Below are 17,950 nucleotides of genomic sequence, written 5' to 3' on the forward strand. Positions count from 1 at the left end.
CGGGCGTGATCAACAACACTGATCCCAAACCCCTTCTGGTTAGCAGCCCCATCGAAATAGAGCGTCCATACCTCTTCGACCACTGTTAACACCTCCTCGTCGGGGAAAGTGAAATCCACATCTTCCGGGCCATCGATCGGGTGATCGGCCAGAAACTCGGCCACGGCACGCCCCTTTACAGACTTTCTCGTGACGTCTTGAAGTTCGAACTCAGCTAGCAGAAGCAACCAACGTGCTAGCTTATGGGTGAGCGCGGGTTTCTCGAACAAATACTTGATAGGATCCATCCGAGAAATCAGTCTCACCGAATAGGCTAGCATGTAGTGTCTAAGCTTTTTGGTAGCCCAAACCAGCGCCCAACATGTCTTCTCCAGAGGGGTATAGCGCTCCTCTGACCCCACCATTTTCTTGCTCAGATAGTAAACAGCTTTCTCGACCCCATTGCTTCCTTCCTGTGCTAGCAGACATCCCATGGCGGTTGAAGAGACGGACAGATAAAGAATCAAAGGTCGGCCCGGCGTAGGCGGCATCAGTACAGGCAGGTTCTGCAAATACCTCTGAATAGACTCGAAAGCGGCCTGGCATTTCTCTGTCCATTCGAACGGGACCCCCTTTTTGAGCAAACGGAATAATGGTTCGCAGGTTAGAGTTAGCTTGGAAATGAACCTGCTGATGAACTGGACCTTCCCTAGAAAGCTCCGCACGCCTTTCTCAGACTTTGGCGGCTCCATTTCAAGAATCGCTTTGATTGATTTTGGAAGGGTCCACTTCAATTCCCCTTGCGGTGATCAGAAATCCCAACATCTTACCTGACGTGACCCCAAATGTGCACTTTTGTGGGTTCAGACGCACGTTGTACTTGCGAAGCCTTTCAAGAAACTGCCTGAGTGAAGGAAGATAGTCCTTTTCCTCCTTTGCCTTCACAATCATGTCGTCGACGTAGATCTCAACGGTCTTATGGATAAAGTCATGGAACAAGGTCGTTTGGGCCGGTTGGAAAGTACATCCGGCGTTCTTCAACCTAAATGGCATCTTCACATAGCAATACGTCCCCCATTCCGTGACAAACGTCATTTTCTCTTGGTCCTCAGGTGCCACAAAGATCTGGTTGTATCCGGAGAATTCGTCGACAAAAGAGAGCAAGGCATGCCCCGTCGTGTTGTCCACAAGCACGTCGATGTGTGGCAAGGGAAAACTGTCTTTGGGGCTTGCCTTGTTTAAGTCCCTGAAGTCGACGCAGACTCGGATCTTTCCATATCCTTCTTGGGGACAGGCACGATGTTGGCGACCCATTTGGGGTATTCTGCAACCCTTATGAACCCTGCGTCTATCTGCTTTGTAACCTCCTCTTTGATCTTCTGAACCCAATCCGGCCTCATCCTGCGGAGTTTCTGTTTGACGGGGACAGCCCCAGGCTCCAATGGGATTCGATGCTGCACTATTTCAGGGTCAATGCCAGGCATATCCTTGTGAGACCATGCGAAAACTTCGGGGAATTCTTTGAGAAGCTCGATTGTTCCGGCGTGATTTTTCGGGGACAGATTTGCACCAATTTGCATCATGCGGGGGTCATCCTCGTCTTTCAAATTTACAAAAATTACTTCTTCTTTTAGAGGCTGAGCACGCCTTTCGTCTTCCTTTTCGATGAGGGAACGCAACTCAGCCGGGATGTCCTCGTCGAAGTCTGTTCCTTCATCGTCCGGGTCGACACAGTTTATATAGAAGCTAGCAAAGTAGTCAGAAGCAGGATCATGCATTTCATAAAGCCCAACAGGGTTGCCAAGTACAAAAGACTCGAACTCAAAGTAAAAGCTACGACGTGGAAGGCCAAGAGGCACAAACTCCGACTCTAAGCTAGACTTAGACTCGACAGACTCTGTGTCAGATTCAGATACATTGTCAATGCATGTTAGACGCGGAGTGAAAATGCAGTTACTGATACTTCCCTGTGCCTTCACGATGGGAGAGGTAGGATCCTCGAGAGCATCTGGTGAGTCGGGCCCAAGCATCAGCACTTCGGCTTTTTCACCCTTGCCAACCAAACCTACTTGGGAGAACAGCATCTCCAGACCCCTTTGATCGAAAGCCTTCAGCCAATCAAACTTCTCCTTGGTCCGACCCAGCTGTTTCTCGAATTCCCCCTTGCCAAGCTTCTCTTCGACTGTTTCCTCTTCACCGTCGGACCAGGTGTCCGCATCGAAAATTTTGAATCCCGGCAGCCAAGTGTAAGTCTCTGGATCCCAAAACGGCTCTATCTGTCCCGAATAAGCAGAGCCTCCTCCTTCTCGAACAAAATAGCTGTCGAGTTTACCAAAAAGGGTTCGAGGTTTTCCCGTGTTTTTCCTCTTTTTGGCATCTTTGGCCGGCGGAGTGTAACCCAAGCCAAAGCGGCCTTCGGTGAAAGGAAAAATAGGGAATTTAGCGATCCCTTGTTGGTTGATCCCGAGTCCTAGGCCCGGCATGAATGACATTTTCCTCATCATTTCGAGGACGGTTGAGCTTATGGTGAAATCATCATCCATGGCAATGGCGAGGACTGAGCCAGATGTGTCGAAAGAGAAACCTCCAAAGTCTGAGTCTTCTTTCCCGTGCATGATTCCTAAGACAGGCGTTCCATCATCCGAGAGTGGGCGGATTCCAGAATCCCCGCAGATTGTCAAAGTCCCGGTAGGGAGCCCCAGCATGACCTTCTGGTGCAGAGTCGAAGGCACTGCCATGATGTCGGCCCTGTGAAGCCATGGCCTGCCCAGCAGCATGTTAAAGGTAGCAGGAACATCGACGACATGGAATTCTACGTCCATTTCAAAACCCTCAACATCAAGTTTCAGAGTTAAAGTCCCTTCCACCACGCGGCGAGTGCTGTCGTATGCCTTTACGGCCAAATTGGAGGGCGTTAAGTCACTCTTTGAGAGCCCCAAGCGGTAGGCAACCCTCATTGGGCAAACGTTGATGGCAGAGCCATTGTAGATTAGCACGGTTGGCACCCAATGTCCTCGGCACTTAACGGTGATGTGCAGCGGGTGGTTATGAGCGGTTCCTTCGACGGGCAGATCTCTCTCGGTGAACGTGACGGAGTGCTTAGAGAGGAATGGCAGCACAAGAGCAATCATGGCCTCAGGGGTGATGTCAATTGGTACTGTGAGCAGGGCCAACGCGGAGGACAGCTTTTCACGATGCTCCTTTGATGATGATATCAAGCCCCAAATAAACATAGCGGCCGAAATCCGTTCAAGCTATTTCAAAATGGCGTCTTCTTCGGGAATCCCACTCGGAAAGAGTGGATCATTCCTCTGAGCAGCGGGAGCGGCGGTTTTCTGAGCAGGCGGATTGGACGAGCTTCCAGCCTGGAGGTTGGATGGCTGAAACACTCGGCCGCTCCTTGTGACATTGGCAACGTCCCACCAAGAAGACGAGTCAATAGAATCCCACAGATCGGCCGGCACTTCTTCCAACTTGCGTTTCCCTTTGTCTGTCACCGCAACTGTTGCAGACGAGTCTGGCCCCAAAGCTGTGTCCCATTCCAAATCCTCCATCACTAGTCCTTCCCAAAAGGTAAGGTCCTGTGCAACATCTTCCTCAAAGGGTGCCCCCAGATTAGTGACAAACGGAACGTCCCAAAATCCTCCATCGACAAGAGCAGTGTTGACAGTCCACACTTCGTTCCCCGTGTTCAGATCGACGATGTTGTCCACATCCCAAATATCGGTAGGCGGCGAAGTCTTGGTGGTTTCCTCTACATCCCAAAGGTCGGCGGGAGGCGCATCCAGGACCATAATCGAGCAGTCGCCTTCGGGGGTCGAAACGATAGGGCGAGGCTGTTCCACGGAGACGATGTCAAGAGTAGGGTCAACCTCATGGGCGCAGCGGCCGACCATCCCGGCAATCGTATTCACCAAAGGTAGCATGGCGCCGAGCGGGCGACGGATATTGGGCACAATCTCCCCTTCTTGAAAGTGGTCCCAGTATTCCTCACTGATGTCGTCCTGGTCTAAATCAACCTTGAGACCCTGACCTATTTGCCATTCATCGGGCTGAGGATCCCACACATATTCCTCGGCTTCTTCCTCAACTTGGTTCAGCTCGGGCTGGTAGAAGAGTGCGAACAAAGAGAGACCGTCCAGAGGGTCAGCCTGCGCCGCATTCCACTCTCCTTCCCACTGATCTAGCCATATTTGATTAACTTGAGGATGTGCGGGAAACCCCATGTTGTACTGTTCGACCCAATCATTGCAAAGCTCTTCCCATTCATTGGCTTTGTCTTCCATAGCCCAACCGGCTGCCATCATGTTGACACTTGGCTCAGAAGGGAAAGGTACGATTGGTTTAGGGTTGCCGGCTGAGGTAATATGGTCGGTGGGGTTGAATATGGTGGAGCTGAGGGTTATCTGGTTTACTTGAGGGTTGGGATCGTGTTTAGGCAAGGAGTTGGAAATAACATTGGGTTTGGTAGGTGGAGTTGGAAGGGTGCTATTATCCACCAAATCTTGTATCGCATGGCGAAGGCGATAGCAAGAGTCAGTGTAATGGCCAGGCATTTGGTGATATGCACAGAAAGCACTGGGGTTATAGCTAGGGGGTGGATTTTGAGGAAGTGGAGTTGGGGCTAGAGGTCTAAGGTGTCCGATTTTGACTAACTTCTCCAATACCGAGGAAAGTGGTGCCTCGAAATTGGCGAAGTTACGGGGTTGGTTGCGGTTTCTGGGTCGCTGAGGGGTTTGCACTTGGTTGATGTCGGCGATGTGGTTGGTGCTTTGGGCAAAGGGATTGTTAGCAGAGCCTGCGTTGGCATAGCTGTTGCCACCAAACAGAGCAGTGCTGTTTCCGGTGTATGCACGGGGCTTTGATTTTGAGGCTGAGGTGGAAGAGGAATTGTCGCTCCTGGGCAGAACACCAGTTTGGAGGGCTTCTTCAATGGCCAAACCAGAGTTGTAGAAAGTCTCGAAGTTCGCTCCCTGAACCAACACAAGGTTTTTGGCAAAGTCTGGCTGCAGATTGCGGGAAATGATGCGGATCTGATCCTTCTCGCTCGGGCGATCGGGCATGAGAGCGGCCTTGACCCTTCATCTCTGGATAAAGTCTGCAAAGGACTCCTTTGCGCTCATCTTAGTTGACTCCAACTCCCGGGTGGTCATTTTGAGCTGGGCGTTGTAGCTGTACTGAGCATTGAAGGCCGTGCCGATGTCTTCCCATGTTCGTCTCTTGGAAATGTCGAGTGATAGGAACCACTGGAAGGCGGGACCGACAAGGGTTTGTGGAAACAGCTGAGCCATGGCATCCTCCCCAACACCATGTAGTTTCATTGCACCATGATAGGCCAACAGGTGGGTTTTCGGATCTCTGGTACCGTCGAACTTGGCGAAGTCGGGCATTTTGAAACGCTCGGGCAGCCTGGCGTTCGGGAATGGGCAAAGGCGATCCATGTCTAGTACTCCTGGCCCTTTTCTTTCGGACTTAGCGACTGCTTCTTCCAATTTTGCCATCTTGGCGACCAAAGCTGCCATTTCTGGGCTTGGAGCAAGATTCTCGATCAGTGATTCCTCTTCGGCAGCGGCCCCCTGCTCTCGCCTTTCACCGCCTTCCCCTCCTGCTACAAGGGGAAGTCGCTCCTCAATTAGGGTTCGGAGATTGGCCATGGAGGCGTCGGCCTGGTCGGCCCTCTGTTGCATGATGGCTAGGTTGTGCTGTAGATCGGCCAATACGATAGCGAGATTCGGAGGTGGGACATCTGCCATGGCTAGAACTTCTGTTTTAACAAGCTTTGGAGATGCTGGCGGAGATGGAGTAGACGGAGGGGACTCGTGCGGAGTAGTCGGCGGCGAATCCTCCCGTGACACAATGAAGGCCAGAGCTTCCGTTGCGGTCAACTGAGAGACAAACCCCAAATCAAACCCTCAAACGGACTCGACGGACAGCCCCAAGTAGGTTTGGCTCTTGATTTTGGAACCCTGCTTTGACATCGGCATGACTAGACAGCAAGGTATAAGAGCTCAGTGACAGCCTGCAATCATTTTATTTGAAAGAATCGAAAAGAATGGAAAAATGAGCATGCCAACGTCATCGGTGTCCTCCTAGACTCTAGAGCTAGAGAGAGTCTGCCTTACGACACTCGGACATTTGCCACAGAATCCTCGGATTTTATTTTCGACGGTGTATCCTTGATTGAACCGAATGTTACTAAGAGATGCCAAAACAGCCTAAGCCTTAGACTTTCTCCCTTCTCGAAGTTTCAAAGTTTGATTTCGGAACAACTCGGTGTAGATGGCGTGATACCGTAACCGAAGTGGCATAAGCAGCACTGTGCCGGAGCCTGAGTGGTGTAAGTGTTTAGCACTTTTAACCTGAGTGGTGTAAGCATCACGTCATTCTCTCCGTTGTTCCTAGTTTTTCGATTTGAAACCTCGATCGGGCGTTAGATAAAGACTTAGAAAGTATCGATTTCCCGAAGCCTCATCGATTAAGGACTTGAAGATTTTTGGTAACGTGCAACATCGAGATGCACGACTCGTCATCGGTCCAAGGCAAAAGTCGAATGGGCGCAAGACAGACTTGACGAAAGACATCCTAAAAGCCGCCCTAACATGCTCCTACGCAAAACGGTCATGAATGTATGTACAGGCATGCGATAGGGAAAGCAGTAACACATAGACAGGATATAGGGGTTAGATGCAAATAATCCTACCCTGCGGGTCCCTGTCTTAGGTTGAAAGGTTCTAGTGCTTTGTAAGCGCTGCAGAGGCCGGTTTTGGCTTAAATGGGTTCCTCTGACTAGAGCCGCGATATACCTCCCACTGCAACGCGTAGAGCAAAGCAATGGTCGAACGGTAGTACGACTCATCATCGTCCAAGGTTGTTGGGCGTTCGAGGACCCCAGGCTCCAATAAATTGTGCCGGTTACCTAAAACACCTCAACGGGGCTGACCAACCATCGATGCGAACGAAGAATGCCGAAGAATGATTTGAATGAGAGAGAAATGCAATGCTTTGGAAAAAAATGCCTCTTGAAGTCTAGCTCACGTTTATTAATCAATACTTGGAGAAAATTACACAATTGAACAATAGTAAAAGCCCCAGTTCGGATTGGTCGGATGCTGAGATCCTGTTATGTTACCATTCCGTTCTTCAATAGCGCGGAGCGTACTGTTTTGACAAGCTTTTGAAAATTGTTCATTTATGTATTAATCGCCAAATACCAATCAACGCAATGTGTTTCCCCAGCAGAGTCACCACTGTGGGCACATGCCCCAAAAATGCTCGATTTATAAAATCGGGCGCGGCCCTTTTTCGGAAAAAGCGCGACGAAACACCTCGATTCAGAGTCGCCACTCGGGTTTTAGCGATGAAAACACCCAAAGAACCGAACTCGAAAACGTTTGCTACGTTTGTTTGATTTTGAAAAAGGCTTGTAGACCGGTCTGTCGTCACCTTCGATATCTGAGGTTCGGGAGCCAGGTTACGAGAGGGGAAGGGTTTTATGGCACCCCTCTCGCCCAATCCGGAGATCGGTCTCTACTCAGGCATTTTTGTAAAACTTTTGCATTTTTCTCTCATTTGATCATTTTTTAGCCAGTTAGGGCGGGGGAGTAGTTAATGGGGATTAAGACTGTAACAAGTTGCATTTATGTGATAAAATGTTTATGGATGACTTGCTTGCACTGATATATATAGATTGAGAACAAGCACCGAGCAAACCGAACAATTTGGAGCACACTGCCCTGAAGGAACATGAGCAAGATCCACACCAGCATGCACAGGCCGAGCCAGTACATGCTGGCGCAACCTGCGCACGCCACACTTAGACTGACGTTCTCCACTTGTCTAGCTTCTCAGTCTTTGTTTACAATTCTCTGGGATCTGGAAAGGGACCAGCGCACACCCAGGACAATCCACGCAATTAATAGAGCAGAGTATGTATATTTACAAACAGGTGGAATGGCTTCAAGCCATGAAAGACAACAGAATGCCCCAAAAACAGTGTGGGGATAGGAATAGGCCAAAATTAAGCTAAGATGCAAGGGCCAGCCACTGGATCATGGTGAGCACCACCGTACGCCAGCCATTAAAGGCCGTACGCCAGTTTGATCCTGGTCCAGTGCTTGGCTTTTGCATCATCTGGGCTCTGGAACATGACGAGAAGGATCCCAGAGGCCTTCTAAACAGATGATAAATAAGCATTAACCATTACAACTATGCAGCTCTAATCATGCAGAAAGCAGTACACTGATTATTAGCATGCAAGGGTGATTGACAGAAAGATAAAATGACAGAAATGACGATCCATGATCCGCACGCCAGTAGTGCTCGCACTGCCATGACTGGCGTACGGCATAGGGGTACTGGCGTGCGCCAAGTATCATCTCATACGATTGTTGTATTTTACCAATTTAAGGCTAGGACTAGTATTGCTTACTAGCCTGGGCCATACTGGTCTCCCTCAGAAGCTGAAAATAGAAAGGGACACAAAGGTGGTATACCTTTTTGTGTTGAGGCTTGAAGGTGGTATTTGAGCTTAAGGGTTGAAGATGGAGGTTTAGAAGGACACTGGATATCAGTAGGGTATATGGAAGTGTGTTGCCCTCCCTTCTCTTTCAATGGAAAAAGAGAGATAGAGAGCAAGAGGAGAGAAGAAGAAAGCTTTTTCTCCTTAATGTAGCTAACCCCTTGCAAATGAATGCAAGAGGGGTATTTATAGAGGAGAGAGGGACTGAGATCAGTTGGGACCAAGGCCTTGTTTGGCTGGTTGGAACAACAATGGAGTCTCCCATGCATTAAATGCATGGGACTTGCCTTGATGGGGGGTGTAGGAGAGAAGGGGGGGCGTCCCTGCCGAATGTAATCATCAGGGAGACTGTAGCCGACGTCAAGGTGGCCCAAAAGTCTCGTCCATGTGGCTGAATAAAGTTGATTTGACTGGGATTGATTGGCGTGCGCCATATATTGACTGGCGTGCGCCAGTTGTAACTGAGTCAACGGTCGATGACCGACACGTGGCAGTTAACTGGCGTACGTCATCAAGGTACTAGCGTAAGCCAGTTGGGTTTTGCTGGGGCTGTTTGGCTCTGGTTTGAAGGGTTTGAAAAGGGGTTTGCAAGAGGTTCGAGACGCTCAAAGCTCAAACACACCCTCGTCCTCCGACTGTTCTCGACTATAATCATCATTGGGAAAATAAAAGATCGAAAAATAGCGTTATCTGGACAGTCCAAAATGGGGTGTCTACAACATTATGATCTGTCATTTTATTGTTTATAGTGCATAACATGTCCAAAAGCGATAAATAATGGGTGAAACCAGGCGACCTCACAAAACAGAAGCAAAATGGTTACAAGAAGAGGAGAAAGAACAATGTCAAAGAGAATGAAAACGAATACGAGATGATGAGAAACAACAAAGTCAAAGAGAATGAAAAGAGGGTGCAAGCTATGGGGTTGCCAGCTTCAAGCGGTTTCATTCATTACGTACATGTGAAGAGGAATGGCAAACTAATCAGGGCTGAGGCAGATGATGACAGCTCACCTGGTAATGAGGATGATAGTGATTGCGACTCTGATCCGTCAGATGACTCTTTTGAACAAGAGGTACTCTGTGGCTACACATAATATATCAGTAATAAAATCTTCATTTATTACTTGACATGATGTGTTATCATGCTTATGTTTTCATACCTTATCAAGTCAATGGACATATGTTATCATGCTTTATCAGTTTGTACTTATACTTTTTTTTATCATCAAAGTTTCTTCTTCCACTCTTTCTCCATACTTTTGCATTGTCTCTTGGTATTTTAGGTTGCAAGGATGCAAGTGGTGCCTGAAATGCAGCCTGGAACATCGCATCTTCAAAGAGCCCCTACCAGAAACCAACATGATGCGAGCCCCATCCGTGAGAGGGTGACCCGATCGACCCCACATCCATATGTGGGTACCCAACCTCCACAACCTCTTGATGCCAAGCAAGAGATTTAGGCAGCCCCCTTTGTAGCACCTGTCGGTAAGCTTTAAATGTTATTTACATTTTTCTTTTGACAGTATATTTAAGCACTACTTTTGGCACTTTTTTTTTTTTGCTCAAGCTTGGCACTTACCATATTAACAAAGCTTCATTATAACAATAGTTGCTGATAGACCTATTCGTGGCCCGACACGAGGCTTGATGGTTCAGCAAATATTCGACAAAGAAGGAAAGCTTCTTGTTCCCATCCCATAGTGTTTTTGTGCACCTGTCGGGAAGTATGCTTGTAAACTTGCCACAGATTAGTGTAGAGGTTTGGACAAAATTTGGAAGATCTTACTATCTGTAGATGGAAAGCTGCAGATGAAAGTGTGAAGGCACCTATGCTTCAACGCATTAAGGTAATTACAATATTTTCTTACTTACTTAAATTGCAATTCATATTAATCAATAACTTTGCTATTGGCTTTGGCAGGATCGATTTATCTTGGAGGGAGATCCTATAGATATTGAGAAGGCAGTGGCAAGACAATTTGGCCATCGACTGAGTGATTACACCCATACGCTTTACAGAAAGTACAAGAAGCTTAAGAGTACTAAGGGGGTAGAGTATGCCAGAAGCCACCCACCATCTGGCATCACTCACAAACAGTGGATCGGTCTAATTGATAAGAAATGGAGTGATACCAAAATTTAGGTCAGTGAAGTGCATTTATCTAATTGGTAGGTATTTTTGCGATGTAACAAACACAAGAAAGATAGTGATTTTACATCGTTTGTGAATACTTCAATACCAGCAGCTTGTCATTTTATCAGTCTGCATTACACTGCCACACCAGTATGAAAGGGCTTGTTGCATTCGAGACCAAAGATTATTTTGCCCATTTCTACACAATCACTAGTAGGCTGAGAAAAGAATTTATTTAATGGGAGGGTTTAATCATCTCATAGTGAATATCATGGGACATCCATAGCCTTAAAGAGTTACCCAACCCTGTTCTTTCCTTCATCTTTTATCCCTCATAGCTTTTGCTTCCATACTCCATGGACCTCAAAAAATAGGGAAAAAATTCACCATCTCGCTCCCACAATATCAACACTCCAGGAATCAAACCTAGATGATTCAATCAAACATTGCCAGAAATAAATAATTGCATTATGAAACTCAATGTTCTACTCCATCAAATATCTGTTGCTGCAAAAGACTGATCATGAAGGAATTTCATTGGAGGTCCCAACAGAACCCTATTGCATTCGAAACTCAGACTTCAATACATTTAATCAACTGGAGAATTCAACTAGGGAATTCCAAAATGCCCATACTCACTAAGTCAACCCACCCTAATTGGTTATGTTTTTTGTATGGTACTTTTCTTTTCGGTTTCTAATGCTATGGGCAATTAATCAATTGCAATTCTTGTTTCTCTTTCTTTTTTTTTTTGACTATTTTTTTAGAACAAATCAACTAAAAACATAAAGAACCGGAGTGAAATGAAGTCCAAACATAGATGTGGTTCGAAGTCCATCCCAGTGAGGGTAGATGCAATGGTGAGTTTTTTTATATTGTAGTTGTTAGAATGCAAATATGCTTAATCTACTTACTGGTTCAAAAACTAATTGTTCAGATGAAAACCAATGGGAATCATGTGCCGGACTTGAAAGAAGTTTACAAATCTACCCACTTCAATGAAGATACAAAAATGTGGATCTCTGAAGAATCCGAGAAGAACTATGTACGTGTATTTGGTTATTTGCTTTAGTTGCTAAAATATCTAAAGCTTAAATCTTGTTACTCTATGTTGTTTTACATTTTAAAAGGGCAAGATCATAGAGGTAGAGGCTGAACATTGTACTGAGGCTGGTGTGACACCGATCACACAAGATGAGCTTTCAATCAAGTCGCTCAAGGCAAAATTAGGATACGTTAAAGGACTGGGTATGAGACCTTCCTCATCTCTTAGGACCATTGTTGCATCTGCATCTACATCCAACAGTCAATATGTATCGCATCTTGAGTCGCTGGTACAAGAATATCAAGAGGAAAGGCAAGCACAACAGCAAAAGATAGATGTGCTTTCAGAGTCAAACAAGCAGATGGAGTTGACGACAGCTACGATCATGGAGTATTTGAAACACCAAGGGAATGGATTCAGCGAATATATTGAGAATTCAAGGAGCACATGAACAACATGCTGGATGGTTAGTAATTTACCCCGCAATTTTGCTTTCCATTATTGATAGGATCGAACTCCACATTCCTCCTGCATCAGCAAGTATCCTTAACTCCCATCCCTCTCTGTATTATTACTTTGTTAGTACATGTGGATTCTGGACATGCAATTAAGCTGTTGGCGGCTAACGTTGGACATGGTAGTCTAGTGGTAAACGCAATATATCTGGAGTCCACACCATGCACTACAATATGATTGGAAATTCTTTTACATCTTATAAAGTGCAGAACAGAACTAGGACCTCTAATTATGTTGGTCAAATAATGCTGACTTCCATCCCAAGGTTGTTGTTCTCTTCAATTTTTTCATCAGTAAAAGGTCGGGTGAAAATCTCATAGTAAGATTTAAGTTTTGAATGTTAGAATGTGCAAGTGAAAGTTCCTAGGGTTGTTCTCTTCAATTTGTTCATATCAGTAAAAAGTCGGGTGAAAATCTCATAGTAAGAGTTAATTTTTGAATGTTAGAATGTGCAAGTGAAAGTGATAGTAACCATGAAAAACAAAAATGTGTATGAATGTAAAATCCTAACTTTCATAGTTTGATTAGATACATTGTTGGATTTAATGTGATTTCCTAGGGGTGATTGAAGTTCTGGCTTTTCCTTCTAAAATTCGACATTGTTCTCATGTTTCGTAGTGTTCAGAGCTTTCATTTATTGTTTGGCTATATTTGTCTAAAGTACGATAGTAAATGCTTAAAATTTAGGACTTTCATGTTGGGTGCTCTCACAAATGAGAAAATCTATCAAATGGATGTTTCTTTTTTCTTGGTTGTTGTATGTGCACCTTATGTTTTGGATATGATGAAATTATTTTTGACTAGTATAATGTCAGAGGGGCTTTTGGTTGAATCATTAATGAGCTTGCATTGAATCTACTATGCATTAGGTTTTGCTCATAAGTATCATCTTTAATTGGCTTTAGGCTCAAGTAATTAAATGTACAGTAGTTGATATCTAAACATAGTAATGATTTTCTTTTATTTCGCGTTTGCAGATTGAATATGCAGAAGGTTGGTGGTATATATGAGAAGGCCAAGATCTTTTTTTGTTGATACTTCTTTTTGTTGGTGGTATATATGAGAAGGCCAAGATCTTTTTGTGTTGATACTTCTTTTGGTTATGATGGGCCGTCCGACAACTTTTCCTTTTTGTTTCGCGTCTTCAACCACTACTCACTAAGTGCATCACTTATGTTATTATCTATGTTCAGTTAACTTGGTTCTTTTTGGACAGTGAATGGACACCTTGAAACCTTTGTTTAGCTGTTTATGGTAATATGAAGGTTATTAGTGACTTCTGTAAGATGCATTTTTATGTTACGCCATTTTTTTCCCTTTGTGTAAAATTTTGTTGATTGGATTTGGGAGTGCTTTAAAATGGACAGGGTGAACGAAAAAACACCAATTGTAAATTAGCGACGAAATAAGTTCTCTCCAATTACCAGATAATTATTTTTAAAAAATCTTTTGGACGAGGAATACTTTTCTCGCCGTTGTTTTTTTGGAAAAAAGCATTGCATTACTTTGCGACGAAAGGAGAACTGATGGCGAGGAATTAATTCGTCGGCCATGGGAATAAATTAACAAGGAAATAATTCGTCGGCCATGGGAAACATCAGCGAGGAAATAATTCGTCAGCCATGGGGAGTCATTGACGAAGAAAAGGCATTTTTCGTCGTCAGGGGTCTTCTGCGTGAAACAAAGATCGACGAATGGGACGGCAAATTTTTTTCATCGGCAACAACTTCGGCGATGAAAAGCATGCAATTGGCAAAGAATTTGTTTCGTCGTCTTAGACCTTTTTTGTTGTAGTGTCGGGTATCCCATCCGCAACCATAAGTTCGGATAAAATTTTACTGGCAACGCTCAAGCGCCGTCTAGCCCAGGTTAAACTTCACCGGCAACGCTCAAGCGCCGTCTAGCCCGGGTTGTAACACAAGCACAATGTCACCCTTATGTCTCGTCCCAACATCCGAGAACCGATCACCACCATGCCATAGCAAGGGTTTGTAAATCCATACTTTCAACAGATCACCACCAATCAACCTCCAACAATTCAATCCCTGGATTCCTTGTCCGGAATCCCAATCATAGTCTCTTACTTTATTCAATTTTCCATTAACTGTATTTCAACGTCTAAGATGATAAATCCGCACATCGCAACCATCCCAGGAACCTATTTGTCCAATCTAATAGTACCTATTTGTCCAATCTAACAGTACAACAGCATTTCACACAGTTCAACATTTTTCGGAACATGCTTACTGGCTATAACAGCAATTAAATCACGATAATAACAAATCATGCATAAGGCTAAACATATGAATAATTTATCATATGTTAAATTTAATCATGCGATTCAATAACTCGAATAAGCATACCAACATGCTAAAATATTTAATCATGCGATAACACAAATCATGCGATTAAAACAAACTAAGTGGTTCTTGTTATATTCTCTTTTTTTTTCCAAACTAAAGTCTACATTTACTCATAATCATCTTGGAGTGTTGACGGTATTAGATGAATACATTATTGCAATAAATCCAGGATCGAACCGGAAACTAATTAACGTTGGGGCTTATAATCTTAGATTCTAATACACTAGGGTTAGATTTATTAGGTAAACAAACTTGAGGGACCAAACTGTAATTTTTTAAAACATTCCAATATTTCCAGCGGCTGCCTTTCTTTCTTTTCTTTTTTTCTTTTTTTAAAACAAAACAGGGGCAGTGTTCGAACAAAGTGGGCTTCCGGCCCGGATTCGACTGGTGGGTCCGGATACAATCACACCAAGCGCTAAAAATCAATATAGAGCATGATATATATACTTAGGGAGGTGAGTTCCGAGATACATCTCGTCCGGCGAAACATGGTTCAGGAAGAGACGGCGGCAGGTCGGAGCTCGGGCGGTGAGGGGCCCGGCTGGAGGAGGTGGCCGAAGGAGGCTTGGGGTTGTCTCGGCCGAGGGAGGAGATGAAGGTCGAGTGGTAGGAAATGGTGGTGGTGGTGGTGGTGGTTATGGCCGAAGGGGGTTACTGGCCGCGGTGGCCGGCCAAGGGAGGGTTGGCAAAAGGTCTCTCTCTCTAATTGTCTCAGACAGGAGGAGGAGTGGGTGTGTGTTGTGTGTATATATGTATATAATAACGGGGAGGAAGAGAGTGGGGATATAAAATAATGGGGTAGATTTTTGGTAGGAGTATAATAATGAGGAGTGAGGGGAAGTAATGGGGATGGGGCTGCTGCAAATTGCAGAGGAGAGGGTGGTGGTTCAGCTTGTAAAGACCCGTAAATATACGTTATATAATTTTAATGTTTTATAAATGGATAAATGATGGATTAATGAGAAAATTATAGTTGTGGGTTAAATGTGTAATAGTTTGGAAAATATTGGGTGTTGGTGTGATTAGTGCATGTGTGTATATGTGTGTGTACCAAGGAAAATAATTTCCCATTTACCCATCTCATTCTCTCTCCCGTTCTTTCTCCTCTCTCTCGACTCACTCTCCATTTCTCCTCCCATCTCTCAAAACTCACTCAAACATTCAAGATTGAATTCTCTATTGATTTACTTCCCGGTACCACTCCTATTGCTGTACCCCCGTATCATTTCGCGCTCGCCGAATTGAGAGAGTTAAAGACTCAGTTGCAGGTATTGGAGAACTTAAGATTCATTCATCCAAGTACGTCTCCATGGGGAGCACCGGCTCATTTCGCGCAAAAGAAGGATGGTTCACTCCGTTTGTGTATCGACTACCGTAAACTAAACCGAGTCACCATTAAGAACAAGTATCCTATGCCTAGAATCGATGATTTGTTTGATCAACTTTGGGGTGCCACTTATTTTTCTAAAATCGATTTGAGGTCTGGTTATCATCAGTTGGGGGTTCGGAGAGAAGACATTCCAAAAACTGCTTTCCGTACTTGTTCTGGCCATTATGAATTCGTTGTTATGCCTTTCGGATTGACGAATGCTCCAGCTACTTTCATGGATCTAATGAATCGTATTTTTCATGCTTGTCTTGATCGGTTTGTCATCATCTTTGTGGATGACATCTTGATTTATTCGCCTACGGAGGAGGAACACCAAGCCCATCTCACCATTGTCCTTGAACTTTTGAGAGAGCACCAACTATATGAATAACTTAGTAAGTGTGGGTTTTGGTTATCTGAGGTCAAATTTTTGGGTCACGTGGTTTCTAAAGGTGGAGTGTCTGTTGATCCGGGGAAGATAGAGTTGGTTATGAATTGGCAGCGATCGAAGAACGTGTTTGAAATCCGTAGTTTCTTGGGTTTGGCCGGATACTACCGTTTAGCGGCACTGATGACTAGATTGACATGTAAGGGAACCCATTTTGTTTGGAGTGACTCGTGTGAGACGGATTTTCAGGAGTTAAAGAAGTGATTGACTACCACGCCGGTTTTGATTATGCCTGAACGTGGAGTTGGCTACTTCGTGTATTGTGATGCATCTAAGGAAGGATTGGGATGCGTGTTGATGCAAGCGGGGCGAGTAGTAGCGTATGGGTCACGACAATTGAAAACTCGCGAACGGAAATACCCGACACATGATCTAGAACTTGCGGCCGTCGTATTTGCTTTGAAAAGTTGGCGCCACTATTTGTACCGTGAAAAGTTTGAAGTCTTTTCTGATCATAAAAGTTTAAAATACTTATCCTTCCAGAAAGAACTTAACCTGCGTCAACACCGTTGGATGGAGCACTTAGAACATTATGACTTCGAATTACAATATCACCCGGGGAAAGCGAACGTTGTGGCAGATGCATTGAGTAGGAAACCGACACACCTTGCGAGTTTAGCGATTCACGAGTGGAAAGCAATGAACAATTTGGGCTTCTATGCCATGCACTTTGAGGATGTTCGGGAAGGGGTCACGTTGTGTAACTTGACGGTGCAATCGACTTTATCAACTCGAGAAATTGAGGCTCAACAACACGATGAAGAAGTGGAGGAATTTTGTACTAGATTCCTTAATGGAAATGCTCAAGAAGGGTGGATGATTCACGCCGACCAAAGTTTGCTCTATCAAGGGAAGTTGTTCCTACCCGTTTCGTGTCGAGAAGAAATTCTGTGAAAGTTTCACCATTCTCCGTTAGCCGTCCATCCAAGAGGGACGAAAATGTATCACGACTTGCGTAGGCAATTTTGGTGGTCCAAAATGAAGAGGGACGTTGTGATTTTCGTGCCCAAGTGTCTCACGTGCCAACAAGTGAAAGCGGAACATCAACGACCCATGGGGGAGTTACAATCGTTGCCGGTGGCTGAGTGGAAGTGGGAGAATGTGACCATGGATTTCGTTACAGGTTTACCGAGATTGCCGAGGGGGCATGACGCTATTTGGGTAGTTGTGGATCGTTTGACTAAGACCGCTCACTTCTTGCCTATCCAGGTTACCGATTCCGTGGATACACTTAGCCGTTTGTATATTCGAGAGATCATTCGCCTTCATGGGATTTCCGTATCCATCGTGTCCGATCAAGATACGAGATTTACCGCGCGTTTTTGGCAGAGTTTGCAAGTTGCTTTGGGCACTAATCTGTTATTTAGTACCGCGTATCATCCTCAAACTGATGGGCAATCCGAGAGAACGATTTAGATTTTGGAAGACATGCTTCGGGCTTGTGTGATGGATTTTCGGGGTAGTTGGGAGGACCATTTGCCATTAGTCAAATTCGCGTATAACAATAGCTATCAATCTAGTATCGAAATGGCACCGTACGAGGCTCTATATGGAAGACTGTGTCGATTGCCTG

The 17,950-nt window shown here is 45.0% G+C and overlaps 1 protein-coding gene across 6 annotated transcripts in view; it reads left to right on the forward strand.

Moving 5' to 3' along the window:
* The window catches only part of LOC131308100 (uncharacterized), a 34,424-nt gene extending 20,768 nt beyond the window's left edge, over nt 1-13,656 (forward strand). The window contains exons 2-9 of one of the 6 annotated variants that reach the window (XR_009194301.1): nt 9,247-9,572; nt 9,783-9,984; nt 10,109-10,346; nt 10,421-10,642; nt 11,401-11,493; nt 11,571-11,678; nt 11,764-12,144; nt 13,172-13,654. Coding sequence is in view for 3 of the 6 variants with exons in the window: in XM_058334916.1 (XP_058190899.1) it covers nt 11,437-11,493; nt 11,571-11,678; nt 11,764-12,129 (531 nt within the window). In the remaining 3 variants the exon portion in view is untranslated. Of the gene's footprint in view, nt 1-9,246; nt 9,573-9,782; nt 9,985-10,108; nt 10,347-10,420; nt 10,643-11,400; nt 11,494-11,570; nt 11,679-11,763; nt 12,145-13,171 lie in introns of all 6 variants that reach the window. The other 5 variants (XR_009194303.1, XR_009194302.1, XM_058334916.1 and 2 more) reach the window with 5 other exon arrangements.
* The last annotated feature ends 4,294 nt before the right edge of the window (nt 13,657-17,950 follow it).

This window comes from Rhododendron vialii, chromosome 11a (genome assembly GCF_030253575.1).
Source record: "Rhododendron vialii isolate Sample 1 chromosome 11a, ASM3025357v1".
Taxonomy (NCBI): domain Eukaryota; kingdom Viridiplantae; phylum Streptophyta; class Magnoliopsida; order Ericales; family Ericaceae; genus Rhododendron; species Rhododendron vialii.